This window comes from Spodoptera frugiperda, chromosome 25 (genome assembly GCF_023101765.2).
Source record: "Spodoptera frugiperda isolate SF20-4 chromosome 25, AGI-APGP_CSIRO_Sfru_2.0, whole genome shotgun sequence".
NCBI lineage: Eukaryota > Metazoa > Arthropoda > Insecta > Lepidoptera > Noctuidae > Spodoptera > Spodoptera frugiperda.
In genome coordinates this window covers 16,240,400-16,267,441 of record NC_064236.1, presented here as the reverse complement: position 1 = coordinate 16,267,441, position 27,042 = coordinate 16,240,400, and the positions used below count along the sequence as shown (strand labels likewise).

At 33.1% G+C, this 27,042-nt stretch overlaps 2 protein-coding genes and 1 non-coding gene across 3 annotated transcripts; 2 read left to right on the top strand and 1 right to left on the bottom strand.

The window, feature by feature from the left end:
- Nucleotides 1–392: 392 nt before the first annotated feature.
- Nucleotides 393–7,015, top strand: LOC118274209 (histone-lysine N-methyltransferase 2D). Its single transcript, XM_035591677.2, has 2 exons — nucleotides 393–633; nucleotides 6,473–7,015. Exons 1-2 carry the CDS (start codon nucleotides 481–483, stop codon nucleotides 7,013–7,015), a joined length of 696 nt encoding a protein of 231 aa, XP_035447570.2. The 5' UTR covers nucleotides 393–480.
- Nucleotides 7,016–14,532: 7,517 nt separating this feature from the next.
- Nucleotides 14,533–21,767, top strand: LOC118274533 (uncharacterized). The gene is made up of 3 exons (XM_035592119.2): nucleotides 14,533–15,093; nucleotides 18,690–18,803; nucleotides 19,923–21,767. The coding sequence occupies exons 1-3, from the start codon at nucleotides 14,833–14,835 to the stop codon at nucleotides 20,361–20,363; spliced, it is 816 nt and encodes a 271-aa protein (XP_035448012.1). The 5' UTR covers nucleotides 14,533–14,832; the 3' UTR covers nucleotides 20,364–21,767.
- A 1,202-nt stretch (nucleotides 21,768–22,969) lies between these two features.
- On the bottom strand, nucleotides 22,970–23,042 carry Trnat-cgu (transfer RNA threonine (anticodon CGU)). Its single transcript has one exon. It is a non-coding gene; the product is annotated as a tRNA-Thr (tRNA).
- Nucleotides 23,043–27,042: the final 4,000 nt, after the last annotated feature.

The window sequence follows — 27,042 nt, the reverse complement described above, 5'->3', positions numbered from 1 at the left end:
ATCTCTAATTATTGTGTATAGTTATAAAACCTATTTTATCTTATCATTAATATTCTGAGTGATATTTTAATTATTATTTTGCATTAAAATGTAATTTATTTTTATGCCCTAACTGCCGCATTCAGAGATATTTAATGCTAACTTAACTCAGTCCTTGGTCATTGTTTTCGGAACAAAATCGTTTATAATTTAAGTAATCATTAAACTCTGAGTACGGCAGTAAGAAACATTTATTTTAATGTTACTTTTCATTCGTTTCCAACAGATGACATTTTAGTATACATAGGTACTTTTATTATGCACTCCATTTTAAAGGATTTTTGTATTTGTATACTTGGTTACATATTTTTTATGATAGTATTGTCTAAAGTTTCTTAGTAAAAGATTTAGCATGCTAACTACATTTACTTTTTTATTGTTTTTCTATTCATGAAGAAATAAATATGGAATGGGTTAAAACTATCAGGTTGGTATGTCATAATGATGTATTTATGTATTATTTTTTCTTTTCAGTATGAGGAGAGTAAAGCAAGAAATATTGCGTACAAACCGACAGCGTGGTATTATCACCATTTTGATTTTATCCCTACTCCTAAAAAAATGCCTAGATATAACGACCACCTAGGATTCGTAGTAAGTACTATGTTTTTAAGCATACGCTTTATATAATTTTAATGTAATGCATTACAAAAATATAGAGCGTGTGCTTTATATTATAGAAAATGTGACATTTCTAGGAGAGCCTAAAGATAGTCGATATGTCCTTTGGTATTTAGAATGACAAAAGTACTAATAAGTCGTTAATGGTATTTTGTGTGAAATTTTAGGGGAAATAAAAGCTCTGGAAGATTATTCAAATTATGTACCAGTATTTAAAAAAAAACGTTATGAAGCAATCGACCTCTATAATAATAACTATTAGGCTTATACTACAAGCCTAATAGTTATTATTATAGAGGATAAGAATGCTTGGAGGCAAGCTAGTCCAGCTCCACAGGATAATATACATGAAAAAACTTTGATATTAAATTGAATTTTAATCATATTATATTACAACCACGTTAAATATACAGCATGGAGATCACTCATAGGACTTAAATTAAACTACAAGTATTACTAGTCCCCAGAATCATAATCATTATCAAGTATTAAATTCCGTGTGTACAACTCCATTTTCCTTGACCCCAGAAGAGCTTTAATGTTGTAGGTTGTCTAGGAATGTTACGGACATGCGGCGCTGTTGTTATAATGCCGTATTTGTAAAAAAAACAAATTAGCTCAAAGAGACTAATGCACTTTGTGGCTAACTATTGGGTCTATTTTGCTCATTTTTCTTATATCGTCAGCCAAGACGATAACAAATATATAGTTTAAATTAAGTCATAGGAGGTTTTCCCATACGGTATATTGTTACATTTTACAACATTTACATTTTTGGTTACATTTTTTAATGATTAAGTTATAGGAGATAATTAATATTAAATTAGACAGATCTCGGTTTGTGACATAGTCGGCTGAAAACTTGTGAAAAATCTTTATATTGTAGAGTTGAAATAAAAACCTTTTTGAAACTCTCTATCCAGATGCTAACAGAAATTCCGTCGTTGAGGCAAAAGTGGTGCAAGGGGAGGAGGAGGTGAGTGGCTATTGGCTCGTTGTGCAGGCATCGGTTGAAATTCAGGGTGGGAAGCGACGTGATTTGACAATAACACGAAAGGTGTGCCACCCGTGCACAGGCATACCAATTCCTGAACACTAATACAATTTTTAATGTTTGGCCCTTGCCATAGATCAATTAAAATAAATTGGAGACGCGCTACATCCTCCTCCCCCAAGACACGTACTCGTCCTCGAGAGCAACTTAGCACCTAAACCTAGCGAGTTTTACGCGTTCGCAGATGGCGGGGTTGAACTGGTTCAAGGACCTCGGGATAATAATAAAGAGATATTAAGTGAGAGACGTGATACCGTCCTAAGGGTCCGTTCACACAGACCGGCTAGGAGGGGAGAGCAAATTTTTATCTCACCAAACAGAGTTTTACGTATTTGTATTAAGGTTTATTTTTTAATGTTCACTGTTTTTCTCATTAAAAATGCTTGACGGCGCTTGGTGTGAAATAATAAAAGGAGCCGACCGGCTCCTATCGCGTGCTTTTTCTTGCTCGCGCAGCCGAACGGCTCCGAGCGCTTCCGCTACCAGCCGATCTATATAAAATTGTAAGCGCGACTCCGTTACGACCACCTCCAAGTCTCCCGATCTGGTCTTTGTGAAAAGAAAAATGCGCGCTGATGCTCTCCGAACCGGTCTCTGTGAACGGTCCCTTAAGGAGGATGACCAAAACTCGGCCACGTAGCGTCTTAAGAATTTATTTATTAAAATACGGTTTATATAAAATATAATTTCATGTGTGTTTAGCAAAAAGGTGTGGCATTTATTGGTATGTTAGTTAACACTTATTTAACTGACTCCAGGGGTGCACCGCGCAAATGCATTGATACGCGTATTCCATTTTATTTAGGAGCGTAATTTCGCTTCCAATTTTCATGGACGATTGGCCCAATGCGTTGCTGTCTAGAATCGCGTTCCGTGATCCTTAAGATCGAATCTCATTACTCGTATTAGTTTTTGTTTTCTTATTTTTTCAATATTATGTTGTATACATTTTTATTTTATTTTTTTATTTTGTTTTTTTATGACTAAAACCGAAATCGAACAATAATTTACATAAACTTACTACTACTATAGTTTTTGCGCTAGTGACAGTTGCCTGTATGACGTTGACGTCTCACAGTACCACATGATTAGGGATGGACATTAGAAAGATCTTTTTTATCGCTATTACTCGCAGCGTACATTGAATTCTCATTAATTTCTTATCTATTTATTTAAAATTATCTAAATTTACATAGTTAAAACTACAACATACAAAATAAAATAATATTTAAAAATATAAAAATAGGAGCCGACCATTAGCAGGATATGGTCCAAGCTACCGGTGGTTAGGGCTCCAGAAACAGAAACCTTCTCACAATACGTGCCGTTTCGAGAAGTACTGCCTTCTGCATCAGGCCCTTGATCCAAACCCCAGCCTAAGGTGATTGTCAGGCTGTTGGGTATTAATCCGTTGGCCGACACGACTTCACAATGATAGCTCCACATCCACATGTCGACAACCTTGAGCCAAGTCAAGATTTTTATCTGTTTATCTTTTTCAGTTTCATTCTCGATGAAATGGTGATATCGATTATCATCGTGTGGCGCGCTTGCCGATTATCACCACTATATCAGGTTTATTGGCTACAATAGTCCTTCAGTGATGATAGATAGAAAGATAGATAGAAACAACTAGCCTGTACCAAGCGCAGGTTCGGTCATGTATGGAGTACATTCTCACTTTTGGGACGGCTCGGCTAAATAGCTAATGCGCTCGAACACATTGAAAGGCGTGCCAAGAAGCTATCAATGATGATGCGCTTGTGGAGGCCCGGCTTCAAAGCCTTGAACACAGGCGCAAGGTCGCAAGCCTTTCCGTTTTTTACCGGATACATTTGGAGAGTGTGCGGGGGAATACAACTTTCAAATCCTTTTCCCATTTTCATTATTCACACCTCTGTGTGGCTAACAGGCAACCAGATGTTGCGCCAATATGTGTTAGTTAAATCAAGATATGTACCTAATGTAGTAAAAGTGAGGTTATATTATATCATTGCAGTTTTTTGTGTTTTTTACGAAATACTTTTGAATAATTTTGGTTGTGTTATGGTTGTAAGCAAGGAGCGTGTGTGACGTGTCGAAGTTCTGACACGTTTGGCTCTTCAGCGCCCGAACAGTCGCTACAGTCGAAGACAAGTTTTTACATTCAATATTCTGCACTTAGGGCTTATGCACAACACGTTTTTTAAACGCGCCGTCGACGCGCGTTTTGGAAACGCGCGTTGCCGGCCGTTCTCTTCTCCTGCAGTGCAGTTTGTTGTCGTTTGTATCGATACAAACGCGCGGCACTAGCGCGTGTGGATCGATAACACGCGCGTTTGCATTGCTACACACGCGTGTCTGTATCGCTACACACGCGCGTTTGCATCTGATCGACAAACACGCGTCGACGGTGGTTTTTCTCCTACAGAGCAGTTTGTTGTCGTTTGTAGATACAAATGCGCGGCCCCAGCGCGTTTAAAAAACGTGGTGTGCATAGGCCCTTAGAAGCAGTAGGTAGGCACTAACCTTTTAAAAACTAAAAAAGGGACAGGAGGATATATAAATAAAACACCAATATTAGTATAAAATATGTATATTAATCTTCTTGAATAATTAGGAGAATGTCATTAATTGTGTAGGGGTTCGGGGTATAAATGTACCATATTATACAGTCCACTGATGCTAACTGATAAAGTCGCCTCATCTTCCAAGACTCCTATGAATTGGGACAGTCGCAATCGTACAATTTACACAGCGATCTTGTCGTCAGTGATTGATAGGCTTGTTGCAGTTGTCCAAAATTAGAGTCAGGTAATTTATAGATTCAAGATATCGTGGGGTTAAACAATAAAACATGGAAAATACGTTGCACTTAGAACGAAACTTAACGACGAGTGTCATCCAAAGAGTATAATAAGTATAGGGAAATTACATCTTCAATCGGTAACTGACTGAAGTCAGACAGAATTTTTAAGAAGTTTAAATCAAAGAGTACGTTATACATACATTATTTTACATACATTATTACACAACTTAATTTAAGTTTTCTCGCTTCCTAGATAGAAACAAGGTACCATATTTTGTGATTTCCCTTAGAAAAATATGACGGTAATATACATTTCAACTAGTTAACTGATGGGCCCAAAAGTCCCCTTCTCCTTTTAAGAATGATACGTTACTGAATGTGTCATCTGCAATGCTACGCGGTTAGTATAAGAAAAAATTAATTGTATTTACACAACTTATAATTCAAATCGATTTCGTACAAAAAAATATACTGATAACCCAACTTAGAAAATGCTAATTACAAAATAAAATATTACAAACAGCAAAAAGATATGTTAGTGAATGATTATTTTCTGACGGCGATTGCCACAAACTACAGGTCTACAAGCAGCGCGCCTCATTTGCTCACTGCCGGTCCGCGTAGGAATGAAAGAGAAACGAATAGATGTCATGATACGAATTTTGTTTTCGTTCTGAGTTATTTATCATGAATTATATTAATCCTTATCTCATTTCAATCGATAAATAAATGCGGCAGATCCTTTTAATTTTATTACGTCAATTAATTTTATTAAGATATGTTCATAAATAAGCTAGTTCTAATGGCTAGAATTTCAATTTAAATGGTTAGTTTATGATTTTTTTCTATCGAGAAAATTTATAGAAAACGTGTTTTGAAGAAGGTGGTCCATTTATAAAAATGATCAAGATTAACATATATTTTTTTTGTTGCTCTAACATGTAAACATTGGGCAAAAACACTGTTAAATCAATCCTATTTTGACTATGCACAGCGCCTTAACACTTATTTAACTGACTCCAAAGCCGGCATTGTAACGAATCAACTATTAAGATTACATCTAAATTGTCAGTAAGGATGGTGATTCGCTCCGAAAGAAATCGATTTTTTTTTAATATTGAATTATCGTCATTGGTTTGATTTTTTTCATATAGTTAAAAGAACACTACAAAATCAATTGAATATAATATTTAACCACATACTCGTAGTTACTAGTAAACTAAGACAGTTGTGAGTGTTCAGAGCTAATCACATTCTTTACTCAATTTATCTATATTTTGTATTTGATTAAATATATTTATATTTAATATATAAAACTTAGATCTTAGATCATACATAGATCATATAAAATAAATAAGAAGGCGCGCTACAATATAGTTCTTTTTATCTTTGATCTTTGATTTCAAATATCTATAGACGCCAACGCCCAGCGATAGTTTTAAGACATTATGTGGTCGAAATAAAGATTATGGACAAGTTTTTTTTGGTCGAATATTTCACATTCCGAGGTTAAACCGTGAATTTCATGGCTTACGGGCAAATAGCTTCACTAAAGGGCTGATCGACAGGTTGACACTTTAAGATTTTTCCAAAAGTGCCTTTTTTGTCTTATTGAAATAATAAACTGTTGAGTCTATGCTATTGAGATTGGGCATAATTGTTTTGCTTGCCTCATGGTAGGTTAAAAAATGCTTTATTATACCAAAAAATTAAAATAATTACAACCAAAAGGAATTATATACAATGTTTGTCCTTATTACGAGTACCAATAGCAATTACTTTCAGGTAACCAAGATAATTTAGAGAAAGACTAATAATATTATACATCTTATTGGCTATCAATTTACTTGGCTACTGATCAAAATCGAAATGTCGACACGAAGTTTCACACTTTTTTTTACAGAGTCATAATTATCAATAGGTGTTTACCCATACTACAATTTGCTAATGGCGCTGTTATACAATTTCAGGTTATACCGATTGCCGCTCCAAATCAACCAGATGCAAATGAAGCTAGTTCTAAACCCAGGGCAGTAAATAATATTGGTGAACAACCTGAATTGAAACAATTACCGCAGTATGAAACAGCCCAGATAACCACTACAAACGGACTAGTCGAAACAGATACCACTGCACAATTGGACCTGGAGGCCAGCACCAACGAGCCAGACCTGATGGCCAGCCCCAACGAGCCAGACCTGATGGCCAGCACCAACGAGCCAGACCTGATGGCCAGCACCAACGAGCCAGACCTGATGGCCAGCCCCAACGAGCCAGACCTGATGGCCAGCACCAACGAGCCAGACCTGATGGCCAGCACCAACGAGCCAGACCTGATGGCCAGCACCAACGAGCCAGACCTGATAGCAGAAGAACCAAACAGCTACCAAAATCTTTCGGTTTCAGACTACTTACTTGTAATCGAGCGAGACCAAACAACCATGCAATTTGTTGCATATGAATTGGATAAAAATGCTGTGGCACACCTTAAGCTAGCGTATAGCGACAATTAAGTACAATCAAACTAGTTCATAGATTAAATTTAATTATACGGGGTGACTTGGAACTCTACGTATTAACTTTACTAAACCTGTCAGAACGAGTTAGAATGCCACTGATTTGACTACATGTACCTCTGGCCGAAAGTTAACGATTCCCGAGATATTGTAAATTTTAGTTGTCCAATTTTGCTTTTTTACGGTAAATAGATTTAATTTGATAAAAATAATTTGTGCAGCTTTGTGATTTTTTTAAATGTCAGGTATTCATAGTTGCAGTTATCGACTTAATGACAAGGCCATAACTGGTAAAATTGAATAGATAGAAATTAGTGAGGTTTTGCATATGGTAGAATGTATAAAAATAATTTCATTAAGTTAATCTCATCTTGGGATTTTTTATTATTTTTATACGGTAAAATACTGTTTTTTATAACTTTTTAGATTAGCTGAGTAAGTTTTTATTAGTACATAATTTGTAAGCTTGACTTCATGCTCTAAGTCGAGTAATGCAAACATTTCTCATTAAATGATAAAAAAAAAACAGTTTTAGTCATAGCTATTATGGGATTAAGTATTCAGTCTTATATCAATAAAAAACACGTTTGATCGCATACAATGGGTAATTTTTGGGTGAAGGAATAAAAATGTGTATTTATAAAAAAATATATAATATTACACAATATTTCGAAAATTGTTAATTTTTGGCCAGAAATTGACAACTCGATTGCTTTTACGCTAATGCCTAATGCTCCCTAATGGGAATAGGCCGAGCTACAAGTTAACAAGTCACCCTGTATTTTTGATCAAAGGAGATTGCTCTACGTCCATACATTGCTTGCCCCGAAGCCAACAGCGTAGAAAAAAATATTTATAAATTGTCCTTGGTAGCTCATAAGAACAAATTTTCTTGACGGACAATAATTAGAACAGATTTATTTTAACAAAAAGAAAATATTTTGAGGTTATTTATAATAAAAGAAAACTTTTAAAAGTACTTCTAAAATAGCTATTTCTAAGTATCTACGAAACTTTAAACTGCTAATACAGTAGAAACTTACTGTAATTACAGTTATATAATACCTTTCAGATAGTTAATAGGTATTACTTGATAGTTTCTTGGTTGAGGATTACTTAATAACCTAAGTTAATAATTATACCAAACCAAGAAATAATTATTAATAATTTTAACATTAAACCAAGCCAGTCCTACAAGAAGTATTGTACACTGCACTCTACGCAGACCCTCAGTTGAAAATATGTAAACATTTGAATATCTCTAAATGTATATTTTTTCAATAATATAATATATTCGTACCGAACAGAATTTAGAATATGATTAAATCAATTTGTTTTATTATGCAGTTGATATGAGTCCTATTGCTACCCACATATTGCGACCAGACCAGAGCTAAATAGCCTTAAACATATTAGTTATTAGTAGCCTTATTCTTTTTATTTATATTTATGTAATATTATTATCTTGTATGTAGTTATTTAGTAAATGTGTATTTTTAATAAATTAAGTTTTTATTAAAAAAGCAAAGATGTCAAGAACTAAACAGTGTCCTCTTTAAGTTATTGTTTTTAAGATGTATATTATGTTTGTTGGTGACAGGGTAGTCTAGAGCAATCTACTTTTCAACATTTCTAAAATTAAATGTGTGTGTTCTCCCCAAACGTGCAGGGTTATTGGTGAAATATTGATTGAAATGTATTCCTAATAAATATACATAAACAAAAGCTTTTTTTCACGGGTTTCAACAAGTCGTCCGATTTTATTAGTTCACATTTATATACAAAAACTAATAATAGTGATATTCTACTGAAGTTCGTCTTTGTATGCTTGGCCTAAAATCAGATAAATTATTATCAAAAGTTACTAAATTAAATTTACAGTTTAAGATCGTAAACATGGTAAGCTAATAACCCTGAATATCATGTAGATAGTGGAAAAAATAGTGTACCACGTTATCGAAGTCAATCGTTATCCAACCGTTCCTTACTCTTTAGTATATATCAATTTTCAATTTTCCTGTGTAAATTGTGAGCTAAAAGTATTTTCGATGTGATATTTATATATGTCGATTCTGAATGTTTAATGTATATACAAGGTAAATTTAGATAATCTCCAGTTTGTTATGAATGTCTATTGGCAAGTCAGGGAGCTACGTCTAATTAAACTCATGCTGAGTTTTGTAAAATGTCGCTAACCTAATTAAAATTATGTAGCTTAGGTAATGAGTACTAAGACTGGAGAGAAATCTATTACTTAAGACACGTAGTATCTCGACCAAAACAGTCATCATGTTAAGTATATTGTAAATGGTAAATGTATGACGAGCCGATGGTAACAGGTCAGCAAGAAATTTAACAAGATCACTTGCTGCGATGATAGCTAGATAATGCCTTTAAGGTGCTTGTTTAAAGTTAAAAAAACAAAAAAAAACTAACTTTAAAAGATGACTTAACAGATTAGAAAAATGAGGGAGTAAGAAAGAAAGGAAAAAAAATCTTCAAAACTCGATTCAAACTTAAAAATGTAACGAACTTAAATCTTTATTAATCTGTAAATGTTGTGAAGCAGCTAGTAATAATATCAAACTCAAATTTAAATCATTTAATGCATTGATATGTAATAGATGTATAGACTTAATAGACTGTGTTATTAAATATTTTGATGTTTTAAAAAGTTATTTAATGTCAATTTATATTTTAGTGCCGTCAAAAGGCTTTGTTTTGAGCTTAATTGTTAATTAAGATACCTTCTTGCGTAAAATCGCTAAGTTGTTGTAATCTATTGAAAATGTATTTCTACTACTGTAAGTGTTTGTTCTTCATAAAATTAATAAATTAAAAACAAAATAATAAATGTTTCAGTCATAGTTGACCTCTTTCTGAAAAGTAAAACTTATAGACATTTGTTTACTATAAAATTAGTATTTATCGCAATAAATAACCAGATTTTTAGGTACTTCAACTTCACCTGGTTTACACAGAATTAATATGTATAGTTCAGTCATTTGGTAGTTTTGTCTGGATAGTTTTCCTGGTGTTCACAAATTGTCAATTTTATAGATTTTACTGTGCTCTTTCCGAATTACCATTTGCTACGTATTATGTGCTCTATATTTTTTACATACTCAATGCGGTGCATTTTTTGAAAAAAAAGTCATTGACTACAAAGTTAAACTAGGTACAATTTCCTAAAATCTATATTTAAACAACTTTATCACAGTTTTTTAAATTTCTTCTCCTTCTTTTTACCAATTGATTAGAAAGCTTTTTTCGGAAAACGTATAATTTTAATTCACTATATAACATCCGTTTCATAATTGAGAAACTTTCGAAAATCGATTTCAAGCTTCTTCTTTTTTTCTTTTTTAAAAAAAACTTTGCCCCACATTAGGATTTTCTCCTGTGTCGTGGGTGCGTTTACAAACATACAAGTTTACATACACATGACACCCAGACCCGAAACAACTATTTGTGGATCACACGAAGAGTTGCTCCGTGCGGGAATCGAACCCGCTACCCGTCGCGCGGCAGCCAGTTGCCCAGCTACCGCACCAACCGTGCAGTCGAGCTTCGATTTCGATTCGCAAGGGCCAATGGTTGGATCAGAGGAGCTGAAGATCGAGCTCTGTGGCATGCTATTAACTCTCTAATAGCATTCCACAGAGCGCCTATGTCCAGCAGTGGGCGGAAACGTCATGATGATGATGATTAAAAATTTGTGTTCCATTTCTAGACGGTTCTATTCTAAGTACGGTTTCAAGCTCTAAAGAAGCTTCGAAGTAAATAAGTAATATATCAGTATACAGTAAAGTCACCTTCTATAAATTATCGTACGCCTTATTAAAAGGCCGACAGCGCACTAGTATCTGCTCGCATGTTGAAGGCCTTACGGTCCATGGGTGCCGCTGACTGCTTATTATCAGGCCCGTCTATTCGTCTCCTAAAAACAAAAAAAAAAGATATCTATTAGAAGATGTTAATACACTTGTCACTCAGTTTTAAGTATCAAATTGAATACTAATTACACGACATCATCGCCGAGCAAACTTTAGTCTTTATTTAATAATGACATAAAAGAGTAAAATACCAAATATGCAGACTTAATAAAGTTAGATGCCTATGCTACAAAGAAAATTCGGACTTTATATTTATTTTATTACGTAGGTACAAACCAAGGAGGCATTTTTAAAAAAATCCATCAATAAGAAGGCAAAACCAGGGATGATAGTTTGTATAAAAGTTCGTCATTTTGAAAATAAGTTTTGTATTTCGGCATGATGTAAAACAAACAATTAGTACGTGTTGCAGGAATTTTACAAATATTACTTAACTGACAAAATAAGAGTTTATGAGATTATATGGATTTTGTATTAAGGTTAATTATTTTATACAAATACAAATATGTTTTAGGGAACAGATGAAATTGCGAGCTACTGAATTTGGACTCCATATTCTGGATACTTTGCCTGTCTGAGGTTGCCTTGGCGTCCATGGTGGCTAACCTGCTCAACACCTCTCCTTGCATGTTGATTAGCAAAGTCAGAGCGATGCTCATATCTCTAGCTTCCTCCATATATTGTTTTTTTTTTCATCTATTATTGTTATATCCTTTTTATTTGTTTTGTCTATTAATTATTTTCATCTAAGTATTGTTTAATGTGTTTTTATTACCTAACGACTAAATTGAAATTTAATTCTCTGTCAGCATACCTATTGTTATGCTCTATAAAAATCATCAATATTTTATGCTACTTATCTATTGTATATTTTAACAAGTTAAAGCGTTTTTAAGTCACTGTGTTTTTTAAGAGGGTAAATCTTGCTCTCCCATCTTGCGTGAGGCGGAAGGGGGGAGTATTACTGGCCAAAAATTACTCCGTTCCTACACCTGCATCGGTCCGTGGTTGTCTGCACCACCAGAGTAATCTTTTAAACTACTACGTCATATGCTAAATAAAAATGTTATCAGTAGAAACGACAATGCTCAAAAATCTTTTCGTAAATTTAACAATTATTTTAATTCAGGTTGTTTAAAAATAAATCACATCATGGTGTGACAATTTGCTTAAAAAAATTCATAAATGTAATTACCATGTTTGTATTCTTCAGCAAACACAGTAACAAAACAATATGTCGGATATTTATGCGCCATGCTATACATAATTGTAATACAAGTATACTGCAAGATGCTGACCGGTTATGACGGTTATGATTTTGGCCAAAACGCGTTTGTAAAACATTGGTACCGATTATAGGTGTTAGATAAATTAAGAAACTACATGTTTTGTTATCTGAGGTGTACAAAACATTTAGCATTACCCAAACAATAAAATAAAAATTAATTGATAGGAAATTATTAAAATAAAAAAAAAAATATTTAATCAAAATAAAAAATTGTGAAATAGGAATGTATAAAATAATTCATTTTAGTTGACTAAGGGTTATTCATTATCGATATTAAGAGTTATAAAGTAAACATTGTCTTTTCATTAATCAATTAACATCACAACTTTGTGTAATGTTTCATTCTAAAAAACTTCATGCATAACAAAGGATTCTTAAGTCCTTTCGGACTTTTCAAAAATATGTGCTTGTCGCACTGTTCTGGTTTGTTCTTGTATATGATCGCCCTAAAGCTAACTTAAAGCTAAATTAAAGCTAACTTACAGCTAACACACACAAACTAAACTGAGGCTGCAGAAAAAATCTCAGTGCTTTTATACTGGCCCTCGCAAGCAATGATAGCGCGATTCAGATTTTTCAAGGACGGTATAGCGACATCTGGGGACTTCGAACTAAAACTTCAATACTTGCTTTTTATGGGTGGCGCTAGCGTGTGATGTTTGACTATTGGTTTGTATATTCGCTTAGACTAATAAAAAATCAAATGGACTGCCAATGGTGCCAATAAATTAAAAACAATATTGTGATGAATTTTAGGTGTCTACGTTTGGAAGGGGAGAGGTAGATCTGATTTATCATCGATCATGTTAACTTAAATTAGGAGTTTTCAATTAATGGTGACTATTTAATTTCAATAACGTTTTTTTATATGTCATTATAGGGTAATTTTTAATGGAACTATATACAATTTAATATTTAGAAATGAATTGTAATTTTATGTATTTAAATAAACATCTGTAAAGCAAACTGCTGAAATAAGACACTATGGATCGTATACACCAGGTGCACGTGTACAGAAAGGGTGCCCTTTTAAAAAAGACGATTCATTTGTTCAAGAATAAAAGCATTTCATTGAAACAAGTATTTATGAATAACAAAAGTAAGAATCATTGAACCAACCAAGAACCAAACGCAATGCTAATATAACGCGTTTAGTTCGGTTTTGGTGATCTTAGTATTCATAAAGCTGGATTAATAAAAGAGATGTCTTATTTTTGGGGAGGGTTATATTTAAAATATTTGCTTTGCATTTAAACAAAGTTTTTCAGTTTTATTAGTGAAAAATAAAACTTTTATCACTGTATCATATTGTCTATGGTAACAGTAAAAATGTTCGATATCAACATATGATATACCGTATACTCCGTGGCTTGTTAGATTACATTGATAAATTCATTATAAATATAGCATTATAAACAAATTAATTATAAATATAGCTGACAAATGAGTATGTATGTATGAATGGTATATTATTATAATAAAATAATTGGTCATGCCTTTACAAAATTCATCGTTGTTATCGACATGATTTCAGAACGAATGTAAAGGAAAATGGCAATCAATTATTATACTGTATGGATGCGTTCGCAAAGAGTTTCATTCTACTCATTCATTCAATTTCACGAAGATTATTTCAAACTTGATTTATTTAACAATAACTAAATTTAAACTACGAAACATTGTGAACCATGCCTAACTTAATTATAAATTGCGAGATTCAGATAGCGTTTTCTTATGCTCAAAACAATCCTGAAATAATATAATTATACAATCCGTGTGCATAATAAAGGCAATTACTTTTTACCTGTTTATTTTAAGATGATATTAACATAAAGCAGAGGTAAAAATAAATTCATATAAATTCAATTTTGTCATTAATACTTTTAATAATTAATAATTTTCAAAAGCAACCAAATCTGAATGTATTTTATTTCCTTATATTAGTATCTCTTATAAAAACCAATTTTATAACAAAAATTAAAATACACTAAAAATATATTTTTAAACATTACTTACTAATTACATTTTATTATTATATTTCTTTGAATAGGACAATTTATAAATAATAAGTATTCATATGTAATTCACGTTTCAGTTTCAAGTTGAACACGAATACGAACTTATTATTAGGTTGTCATTTTCCTAAACCAATGAAAGAAACCAGAAAATAAATATGGACCATACTTATTTTTAAAATATACGCCGTATATAATTAATAGTAATATATTCATCCTATTTAAACTTCAAATACGTTCACTTTACCTTCACAAGTTTATATTAATCAAATCAAGTGAAATGTCCAAAATATTCCCGCTCGAATCGTGGTGCTTTTCTTATTTTGTAGCATGAACATGTGTGTTTACATGAAAGAGCCTGTCCCTTTCTCGCCCGGAAGTTCATAATATAGACCTATATATCATTATCTATTAGGCTACAGTCTCATTAAAAATTTGTAAGCAATTCAAATATTTTTATAAATCGAATAAGCAAATATTCAAAACGATGAGTAAGTGAAAGCTTTGCGCTAACAAAAATAAGTACTTAACATAAGCATCAAAACGTTAAACGTCATCGTGAGTCGTAACAATTGATATCGATCATAACTTGTGTAGCTACAGAGCGTTCTTAGAATGCCCGGTAAAAAAGGAATTTACAAGTATGAAAAACTCTATACAAACATAAAAGTCATTAAAAAGGGCATCAAAAAGTATAAAGCTCACAGATTCCTGTGGGACACGACGCACCCCAAGTACTACTGCCAAAAATGGCGTCTCGCAGCTTGGGAAGAGGTCATGAATGTTTGGAGAAAATATTACAAAAAAATTACTTTAAAATACGTCAAAAACAGGATTTCGCATATGCGGTCAAATTACACGCGACAGAGAAAGAAGGTAAGTAATAAAAATGATCAAGTATCAAGTTTTACTTAGTTTGAATCTTAGAATAAGATATCTCATACATTCTTTTTCGTGATGAGAAATAGCTTCCCTTTAACGGTTATAAGGATGATGAGATAGAAAGATTTGGTTTCAGGTCGAAAAATTTGCAAATAGAAATTTTGTTCCTTTTTTATTGGTTTTTATTGGTGGGAAAAATATTCCCTCTAACTGCAAAAGGGTTAAAACGCCATATTTTATATTTTAAAATATCTTGTACGGCACTTGAATAAATTTTAAATTTTTTTAATCGTTGCTCCACCATAATACTTCCTCATAAGTCGTGGGTGCGTTTCCAAACATAAACGCACCCACGCGTTTCCAAACATACAAGTTCACGTATATATGAGACCCAGAAAAGAAATAACAATTTGTGGATCACACAAAAAGTGGCTCCGTGCGGGAATCGAACCCGCTACACGCGGTACGGCAGACGGTTGCCCAGCCACCGCGCCAACAGTTATGTCAAGTTTCTTTAATTTGTGTTTTGTCAATTTCTTACGGCGCATTCCAATAACCTACCTATCGGTAGATTTGCCTACCAGAGGTAGAATTTTGACATAAGCTCCATACAAATTATGTCAAAAGTCTACCGCTGGTAGGCAAATCTACCGATCGGTCGGTGAATGGAATGCGCCGTTAGTCACATTACATCAACAGACTTATAACGGCTTCTTAAAAAAAATGAGGGGTTTGAAGTTTGTATGGAACATTCCATAATTTTCAAGATAGAAAGCTAAAATTTAGTATGTGGACAAATAGTAAGAAATCTGCCCCCAACCGGCGATCGGCAATCGGCCATTAACCAACTTATATGGGATTTTGGCTATTTTTAAACAAGCAGTTCAGCTAATAACATATGTTTGATTTAATAATTCATATCAGTAAAAATGAAGATTCAAACTTAGTTTTGTATCATGATTTAATTATATTTAGATATTTTTTTACATTTTATTGAAACTGGTTATGCATGAAATAAAACATTTTGTTTCTATTAAAATGCATTATTAATCCGATTCATATGTAACATATGTAATATTTTCCTGGTACCTTGCTCAGCTCAAAAACCAAATAATAGTCATTATACAGGGTGTCCCTGAAATCAACGTCCAACAGGCACCAGATGATTGGCAAGGTTCCAAATGTTATCAGAAAAATATAAAAAAAATTCTAAGTCTTACAATTTTTAAATTACAGGGACTTTTGTTTTATCCACGAAAAGTACACCCTGTGCCAGTCTTTTGACTCTTGTTGCTACAAATCTTTATTTTTTCGTCTGCAGTCTTCCTTACATTTTCCTGAATAGTGCTTCAGTAATATGAAATCATAAATTCTTAGCCAACTGCTTTAGATTGGAAAACATTGTTAGTTTTAGAGGAACCAAATACTCTGAATAAAATTTTCACCTTACTTTAAGCGACTGTACTGAATAAATTATGTATGGCGCTAGTAGTGGCAAATTTCACCAAAGTTGGCGCATTCAATAAGGATTATAAAATGGTATAGCACTTTGCACATTATTTCTTAAATTCGACACAAAAAAAGATTTTTCAACGAAACTCCGTTTCGATGAATTTATTTAAACTTACTAAAAATTCTTCAAGTGTACTCAAATCATACGTTATAACCTCGTATGCACTAGACAACACATTGCACGCGATTTGTTATCATCATGTTGAAAATCAGCGAGGATCTCTTGTCAAACAACACTGTCTGTTTACCCGTGATTTCGCTTGCAGCATTCGTCGGCAATATTACTAGACTTACCAGAGGAACTGACTTGTCAAGTATTTATGTATTGTTAATATAGGTCACGAATTATTTTATACAAATTTTACTAATGAGCTGGTCAATACGTTTGATTCATACGAAAGTACAAACGAGAAACCAAGAGAATAATGAAGAAATACTCAGTTTAAAAGTAACCGTTACAGACATAACAAAGCGTGCGTGGGTATTTATTAATTGTAGGTGAGATCACTTTGAATAAAATTTTGCAAATAAAGATGTTTTTGAAACCCTTTTCTTTTTACGAGTGTAAAAAAAACTATTATCAAGTTATTAATTAGTTTTTGAGAATTTTGTAAATAATAAGAATTTACAGAAGAATCCGTTTATTATGACTCCGCCTATATTGACCAACCGGTTATTATAACGTAATTGCATGACGAAGTTTGGTTTTCATATAAAATTCTTTATAAAAAAGTCGGATATAATGACTTCCCTTACAGTGACATGCCGCTTTATATGACCCATTTTTAATAAATTATGTCCGGTTATAATGACCGGCACGATTCTTTACCTTCAATAATGTTCGTTAATTCCCGACGACGTTCGGCACGTGCCTAGTTTTTGTTTTGAATCTCAGTGAGTAATTGACAGTTGAAGACAGTTGAGGAAGCCCCATTACCTACCGCGGAAGAGGCATTAAAAGCTGCAGAATTATTATCACGATTTGTCCACAGCAATATTGAAAATGATAATTTGACCATAGCTATGTCTTCTATACACAATAGTGTGAGAGTCTGTTTTTACAATAAAATGAAGAAACAAAAGCAGACAAAAATTACAGATGTGTTATTATAATAATCTGCTGATTACGTGCAATTTTGATTTTGATTTAATATGGTCTTACACATATGCAAATATACTATGTTTCTGTATTAAAATACTTAATACATACATATTTACATAAAAAAGATTTTCATTTATACATAACGCTTTGTATGACGTCCGCTTATTATGACGTGTTTGTCAATTCCTTTCGATGTCATTATAAACGGACTCTACTGTACTTGCTATTTTAAAACTAATGATATTTCTGCCATTATTAGTATTAATCAATGTTTATTGATGTATTGGCAACTAAAAAACTAAAACAACTTAAATCACAGCAGTATTTTTTATTTATTGATGTTTTTGTAGTCAGTTCGAGATTTTTTGACCAAATCCAAAAATGTTGAATATCTCCGAAACTAGCCACTTTCGAACCAGGGATCTTAGGGCTAATTTGGTAGAAAATTTGTTGTATTATCACCTCCCGAGAGCTGAAACCGAAGCTGAGCACCGCCGTGTCCTCAGGGATGTAATCGGCGACAGCGACCTTTCGCATCCGGTTTTGGTTCGGGAGCCACACGCACCTCAAAGAGTCATCAGACCTTCACAGATGGGACCCAGTAAGGCTAACGCCCGATCCAGGGCCGCGGAAGACTTAACGGGTCGTCGGAGCTCTGGCTCGATGCAGGAGTAGGAATAATGTGGTCTTTAGTAAGAATCTGACACTTCTTCACACCCTCACACAACACGGGAGGAGCCATTGGATGATTTTCTTAATTAAAAAAAGAATAAACAAAAGAAAGCTGTTTTTAACCGCGTAACGAATATTGTATAAATCAAAGGGAGAAATCCCCCCTCCCAACAAAGTCATGCGATATCGTAATTAAATTTCCAAACTTCAATACGAGATTTTAGTGGTGTGTATGTTAACATATAGGTACCCAGTTTTAGATCCTAAAGTCTTAAGTCTAATAATAGAATATTTTTCTTTTCAGGTTGAATCCCAATGGTTACTACACGGAATAAGATACAAGCCTAAGCTTTGGTACTATGATTTAATGAGCTTTGTCGGGGATCCATTCAACACGAGTCACGCTGATGACATTGACGTAAGCTATCTTTATGAATAACGCATGGGTACTAAATGTAGTTATACCTCATTCCTACCCATTTAAAGTCATTACCTTACCCGTTTTAAGAAAGCAACTGTGATGACATATCAGTAAACTCTTCGGTACATAGCTAATATTCTTCGAAGATATGTAAACATAAATGGAGATACTAATTTATATCAGTCATTTGACAGATAATTTTCTGTTTGATATTAAAACTTTTATTTATAGTTGTCATTTACTCGGAAAATGTCATCATATATAATCATTTAAATTTTCAAAATGCCCGGACATGCACAATGTATGGACCAGCATATTTTTTGAGGATTTAGGAGCTAGCCTTTTTACCCATATTTTATTGACATCTTTAACTAAAATTAATATTTTTCTTTGTGGGTATAGTGGTCTTTTAAACCTAAATTCATCGTTGTTTGGTACAAATGGTATCAAAAAAATTCTTACAAGCTTCTAAAGATCAATTACACGTCTAAAATATTTCAACTTCCAAACTAAATAAGTAAAATAATTTTTGAACATTGTTCTATTTTTTACCCATTTTTTTAACAGTTAAGCTACATGACATAGGTATTATTCATTATATAGTAAAAATGAGGTTTACTATTTTGTAGTGACCAAAACGCAAACAACTAGTAACTGGCGACTTCAAAAACCAAGAACTAAAAACAAGGTTAAAATTAAAAAGGAAAAAGTAACTATATTAGTCATATGCACTGATAGGCTGTAAACTTGTTTGGCTGTTTCGTTATTTACTTCAGGTACTAAATATTCGCATCAACTCCAGGAAGTGACGGTAGAGTAACGGCGAAACCATATATTTTTACTTATATGTATGTAGAATTTGTGTAGTTAGGGTGCGGTATAGTTAAGCCGTGTAGATTCAGAAATTTGGCTCTACATTCTCATGTACACATAAGGTTGGCTTTGTAAAAACCTTATGCCAATGCCAAGCCAACCTCATGTGTTCGTTTTGGCAACGTTTTACATGAAATGTTTTGGTGGAATTAAATCTTTAAAAATATGCGTGTATTGAAGCATATCTCGTAGATTCTGTTTGTTATGTAAAATGTATTTACGGGTGTCATTATTTTATTTCAGGAGGTTAAATTCGCTCAAAAACTCGAAGAGAAACAGAATAAAATTTTCACACGCCGCCGGGTGGTCGCAGCCGCTTCCAAAGGCTCCGTGGCGAAGGGGCGTGAATTACGTGGCGTGAATTTGCAACATACGTGTTGTATTCACGACGGTTACACAATTGAACAATGCGAAAGGATGAAACGAATGACACCGCAAACATTTTCCCCATTGGGAAGTTATACTACACTTTTACGACCAGAAATAAAACAAGAACGTACTGTCCTATTTTTAAGAACGACAGTGAATGAAAATGACAATAACCAATTTCATAAGTTATTGTCTAGTTATGTAATTGAGAATGAAGAAGTTACGGAGCTACCCCGTTCCATATTTGATTTCTCTTTCGATAAGAAAGAATTAGAAAATATTGTAAATGGACTGAGTCCGATCAGTTTTGAGTGAAAATGTATATATTATCAAAATTACATAAAACAAAGAGACTGATGATTTAGTTTGTGACTTGTTTTGTATATAGGGTGACTAACTTATATTTTTATTCGACGTATTCCACTAGAGACACATTTCACTGATGTAATGATATTATTTAATTCAATATTAACCTCCCGAGAGGAATACGTCGAATTACAAGTCACCTTGTATAATTACACTATACATACAGTATGCAGATCAGTAATATTATTATTTAAATGAAACTACAAGTATTACTAGTCTACACAAGCAACTAATACAACTAATCATTTCAACAAAAATTAAAATTAAATTGAATAAATAAAATAAATAATTAAATTAAATTCTGTATAAACAGCTATATGTTCCTTGATCACAGAAGAGCTGTAATTGCTGCAGTTGCAATGCCGTATTTATAAAGAATTAGCTTAAAGAGAAAACGCAATTTTTTGAAATTAAGACATAAGAAGTTTCCCATACTGTATAATATTCAGTTTTAAATATTGATGTAATAGACATAATGTAGTTTAATATTACACTTATTCAATAATTATCGAAACTTTAATTTGGAAATTAATAATTATTTGAATAAATGCTTGTAAAACGTAAGATATACCCATTGTTTGGTATACCCAGGTAAAATAGTTTGTAATAACTACGGTAATATGAACCAGCCAAAGTAATTCTTAATATTTACGTTTTATTATGTTATTCGAGAAAATGTATGATCACTTCACCACTCATGTAAAATTGACAATTATATTCTTCTTATTACTCGAATGTTTAATGTTTGAAGTTTCAGGTATGTTTAAGATTAATTTCAATGTGGGAGTGGCATGCTTGGGCATGATTAGGCCGGCTCGACCGGAGTGTTACCACAGCCTCACAGAAAACAGACGTGAAACAACGCTCGTCTTGTGTTTCGTTTGAGTGAGGTTACCGGTGACCCAATGACCCCAATTACCCACTTCCCCCAATTTCCGAATCTTCAACATTCTCCAAATTCCTAACCCCTAAAAGAACGGCAACGGCATCGTAGCACCTCTGGTATTTCTGGTGTTTATGTGCCGTTTGCTTATCATACACAGTGATCCGTCTGCTCGTTTACCGACTTATTTCCATAAAAAAATATTTGGCTAGGTAAACTATTTGTAAATAAAACAAAGGTTTTTATTTAATTGTAAGTATTTATTTCTTTTGTTGATAAATTAATACTACCGAGCTATATGTAAATAACGTTACTAAAAACAACGACAAATTTTATTGGCTATTCAATGAATTCTTGTTTAGTGTAGTGTTTTTAATAACTGAATGTTGAAGCCAAAATATTTAAACTTTTGATGTTGTAATAATGTGTAATAACTTATGTGATTCAAAATAAAATTTAATGTGACTTAAGTGGCTTGTTTCAATTAATTCAACCTTAATTAATTTATTAATATTCTTTATAACTAATGCCATAATGAGTCTTAATCTAAGCATTGCAAAATTTTTGTCCATAATATAAAAATAAGTCGTTTTTTCCTTCCTGACGCTATAACTCCAAAACGCACGAACTGATTTCCACGGTTTTACATTCGTTGGAAAGGTCTCGGGCTCCGTGAGGTTTATAGGAAAGAAAACTCTGGATGAATTTAAAAGAAAATCAGGATAACAGGGAAAACCATTGGTGACGAAACGGAGTGCGTGGGGTTGCTAGATATTCAAATTTTGTTGGTAAAGTAATAGTTAAGTATTCTTTTTTGCAAAATTATTACACATAAATTATTCTTATCAAAACTTGCGCTTGTATTACGATCAGCTTTTTGCTCTTTCAGTTTTAATAATCTATGCATAGATATACCGCTAATAAAACGTAGATAAGTTGTTAAGGGGGTACGCAAATTTATGCAGCTGCGTTCGCCTTGTTTTTGTCCCTGTTTGATTTGATTCAGACTTTCAGGGTCAACTTGTATACGATTCCAGTAAAAAAACAAAATACACTTCGAGGGTGACTTAGCTTGTTATTTTTTTAAAGTTTAGCAGATATACTGGTTACCATTTTACATAAAAGGCGAAAGTTGTAAGTACATACATATAATAATATATAATATGAAAAAGTGACCCAGTTTTGCTGATGGGTGGAAGTGAGCAATTGTTTATGGATAACAATTGTGGTTTGAGTTGGGTTGCAGTAAAGATAATGATCACTATAATACGTATCGGATCTGTATACATTTAATCAGAATTAAAGTAATGTAGAAATTGGTGCTTTGCTGAATACACATCTTGATTTATACTAAATTATTCTTTAAGATCACTACACTTTCACATCATTATCAACCATTATCTTATAAGGGCCCTCTGCAGAGATTGGCGATTTCAAACATAGTTACAAAAATTATAAGCCCAGGTTTCCTCACGATGTTTTCCTTAAATGTTACTGGTGTCTAAATACTCTTGCAAAGTACTCACATAAAACTCAGAAGAAGTCACATTCCTACTTGCTGAGTTTCGAATCCTGCTCAATAGACAAATAAATGACAATAAAATAGGGAAACTAATCAGATATATATGAAAATTACTGGATTAATCATAAAGGAAATGTAAAAAGGAATTTTAGGCACATGAGGGACTCGAACCCACGACCTTCGAGTTACGAGCTCGACGCGCTACCAACTACGCTAATGTGCCTTGTGATCAAGTAGCTGAAATACAGGATATCTTTTGTCCTGACCCTAAAATATGACGCTTACTTCAAAAGAGCGTGACAGATATTATGTTCAAGTCATAAGTGCAACAAGGATCGAAATATGCAGCGGGGGTTGATGTTTTCTCCGCCCATCATAGGCAGACATCTTAAATGTACATGAGATGCAAATAATCGAAATTTATGTGTGACAGACAAGGCTAAACGGTTGTGTTCTGATATGTTTACACACAAAGTAATGTTCGCATGTGTGTACTTCATTCAAGTAAGGTAGATACTTAGGTTGTAAAATAATAATATCCACAGATTACGAAAAGTCAACTTGTAATGTTTTGGGGTTGGTGGGTAGAATTAGAAATGAAAAGAATAAGTTTATTAGTTGGGTAGGTTAGAAGTTTTATTTTAAGTAGGTAGGTAGTCGGTTGAGCTGGGGGTGGGTTCGAATCGAGCGTACGAGTTCCAGTTCACCGGTAGAACACTACTATCCTGGATTGATAGCCGGTGATCTACAGTCGATAAACACTATTTGTACACATTAATTGAGGTAGTTCCCTCAAACTAACTGGTAAATTGTTGTATATGACTTGTGCCACGCATTATACACTTTAACGTATTTGTGTCGTCCTAGCGGATTGCAGACAAATTTGAATGTTGTCACGTCTGTTGCGTGGAAATGCGTCAGATGTACGCTTGTATTAATGCGAGTTCGACTTAACACAACGATCTCTAATATGTACAAACACGGTGCCGTTCATATTTTATAGGGTTGCATTCTGAACCCCCTATATTGTGAAGTCTGCATATAGCTCGCAGACATCTTTTTTAGGACTTTAATGCGGTTTCCTATTCCTTGGAATTGCCTCAAAATGTCTCTACATACATCACCTCACGCTTGTCTCTCATGGGGGTAGGAAGACACAATTCATTTCGTTCGTCATTGTATCTATCTCAATTTTATTACTTGAATAACAACTTGGCTCTTTGTACTTGCAGGGCACTTGAAAACTGATATTAATAAACAAAGTACAAAAATATTTCTATACCTATATCTGAAAATGAAGTGTTTTGAACAAAACCTTTTGGATATTTATTTAAACTTAGTATTTAACTTAAGCACTGCAAGATAGTTTATAAACATCATCGTATATTTACAAGGTTGCTTTTAGAATTCGAGGCTCAACGTTTAAACTCATTTAAAAAGTTTCCAAAATATATGTTTCGATTCAGATAGGACAGGAATATGTGAAATATTGAATATTCAAATTGCAGTAAATATTAATTAATATAATTATTAATATAGTATAATTGCGTTACTGGCAGTCATTAATAATAAATCTATGATCTGTAATCATTCGCTTTTTTTTTCAAAAACAATATGAATTGTTTATTACTAAATAAAAAATACTTAGTTTAGAATTGAAAATATGCATGCAAGCGACATCTTTCGCCGATAGGATGAACTAGCCTTTACTATCCCTACAATAGGTGGCACCGCTCGTTAAAATAATATATCCCTGAAAAATCAATCAGATATATTATAATATTTTGTCAAAAATATGCGGTAATTACTGTTGTTTATAAAAAATAACTTTCGATAAATTAAGTACTTACTAATACTGAATATTTTAGTGCTGGCAACGAGGAATCCATCCCTTTCATGTTTACAAACACGTTCATACGACAAGAAGAGATAAATGATAGCTTGATTTGTTACGTTGCTTAAATACATCGTTGTAGTAAATCAATATCAAAGGGGGCCGGGGGAAAGTTACTGCAGTATTGCGTGTATTGCGCAATCATCTCGTTACTGAGTACAAACGCCGTGTCAAAGTTGTGATAAGTACAGATAACTGTATTAAAAATGTCTTGTAGTGAAAAGTCAGACAATAATGAAGCTCAATTATCAAGGAGCCTGTCAATGTTGGATATCACACAGCAAGAAGAAATGAAATCATCTTCGTCCTGCATTGAAATGGATTACCAAGAACACGAGCCATTGCAAATGGCGACCCAGTCAAATAATTATGAAGAGCCAGACAAAGAGCAACCCAACTTGATGGAGAACGCAAGCTGTGCCGCAGTATCGGCCACGCCGGCTGCACCACCTCTGGACATGGATCCTGAAGTTCTACCACCTGCACTCCGTGCGATGACTAAACAGCAGCTCACACTACTTTGTGACAGCTGGTTCATGCACATTACTCAAACTCAGTGCAACCAAAATAACTTGGCCAATAAACTACATCAAATAGAAATAGAATTTGACAATATCGATTCAGATAACGATTGTGCCAATGGGTATGAGGTCTTAAACTTAGATATGCCGCAGCAGACATTGAAGCAGCAACCAAAGGAGGAGTAAGAATAAGCAAAATATCAACTGCAGCTGGCGAAATATGGCTATAGAAGCGCATTTTCATCACAAGCCATTTACATCACAGTGATAAAAAGTGAGGTGAAACATCATTATTAACCAAAGTGTAAAGATTTGTACTACGTACAGACTTTTAATTAAACTTATTTTTATGTTTATGTATTTTTATGGTTATGTACTATACTTTTGTGTGTGCTAGCGAAAGAAATATTAGTTAAAAACGAATACTTTTCTGCAGTTTTTCATCAAAGGAAATTATTATGCATTTTCAAAATTGTTCAAATGTTGGCGAATTTAAGTGATTTTATATTGTAACAATGAAATATTTTTGTAATACTTAACAATCTCTGAAAATGTTATATTTAAAATATATTGTACTGCGACTGACTTTCATGTAAAGAAAACGTACATTACAATTAAATATAAAAAATTAATGTTTGGCTAAAGGAAAAAATGCATGTCGCGAACGAAATCAATATCCATTAAATTATATATAAAAAAATCTACGCGTTAACTAGTACAGTTCTATCCTAGTTAAATTAACCCTGTATATATTAATTTGTTTTAATGATGTACTGTAGAGCAAAGGATATTCTATCCCATATAACATACCTACGCAGTGGCTGGCAGGAGAGATATCTTTGCACAAAGATCAAGTAATATTCCTAGTGTAAGAATTTCAATTTACCGACTCATAAATTCAAAAGCATTTTGCATTTGCTGAACTAATAAGGCGATGTTTTATTGTAACAAATAAATGTGTGTATTAGTAGTGAAAATAATACAATTTTACCATCTTGTATCTCTCTATATCATAAATGTCTAATATGTGATTGTGTGTCTACTAACCCGACTTATTACTAATAAATGAAATAGAAAGTATTTGGAGTTTTATTTGTCGTAAAATGACAGTGCCTCAATCTCTATAGAGCTTTGCCCCACCAAAAAATATAGTGCATAGGCATGCTAAATGTAGCACTCTATTGCTGCTCTATTAGTGATAACTAAAAACATGATTAAAAGCCTTTAGAACTTGCGGTTTCTATATAAATCTAAGAACAAAATATTATATTTAGGTTAGGTTAGGTACCGTACCAGTACTTATATATTATAATATATATTATAATGAATGCATATTCTAATTATTATTTCGTGTTTGAACGTACGGTACCAGTTTAGATTAATTGCAGTTATAATGGTAGAAATAATTACATTAAGTGCTTTATATTATTACAATGCTATCATAGGGTGTTTAGCTATGAGAGGAAGGAATGTCAACACCAATATTAACATTAGTAATCCTACTTTTAATTCATAGTCATAACAAAACAACAATGTAAACAGAACCGACAGAGGGAATGTCAAATAATGACTTTTTGACACAACTGACGCACGCACGCCAATAACGTTTCGTTACATCTAATCACTAACGTTCAAACACGAAATAATAATTAGAATATGCATTCATTATAATTTATATTATAAAAAAAAATACGATTTCATATTAAAATCCGTACACATTACATTAATATTTTTTTTTTATTGAATGACTCGTTTTGTTCCTCGTTATCGCGACCATCTGCATTTCTTAATACAAGCGTATTAAGAAA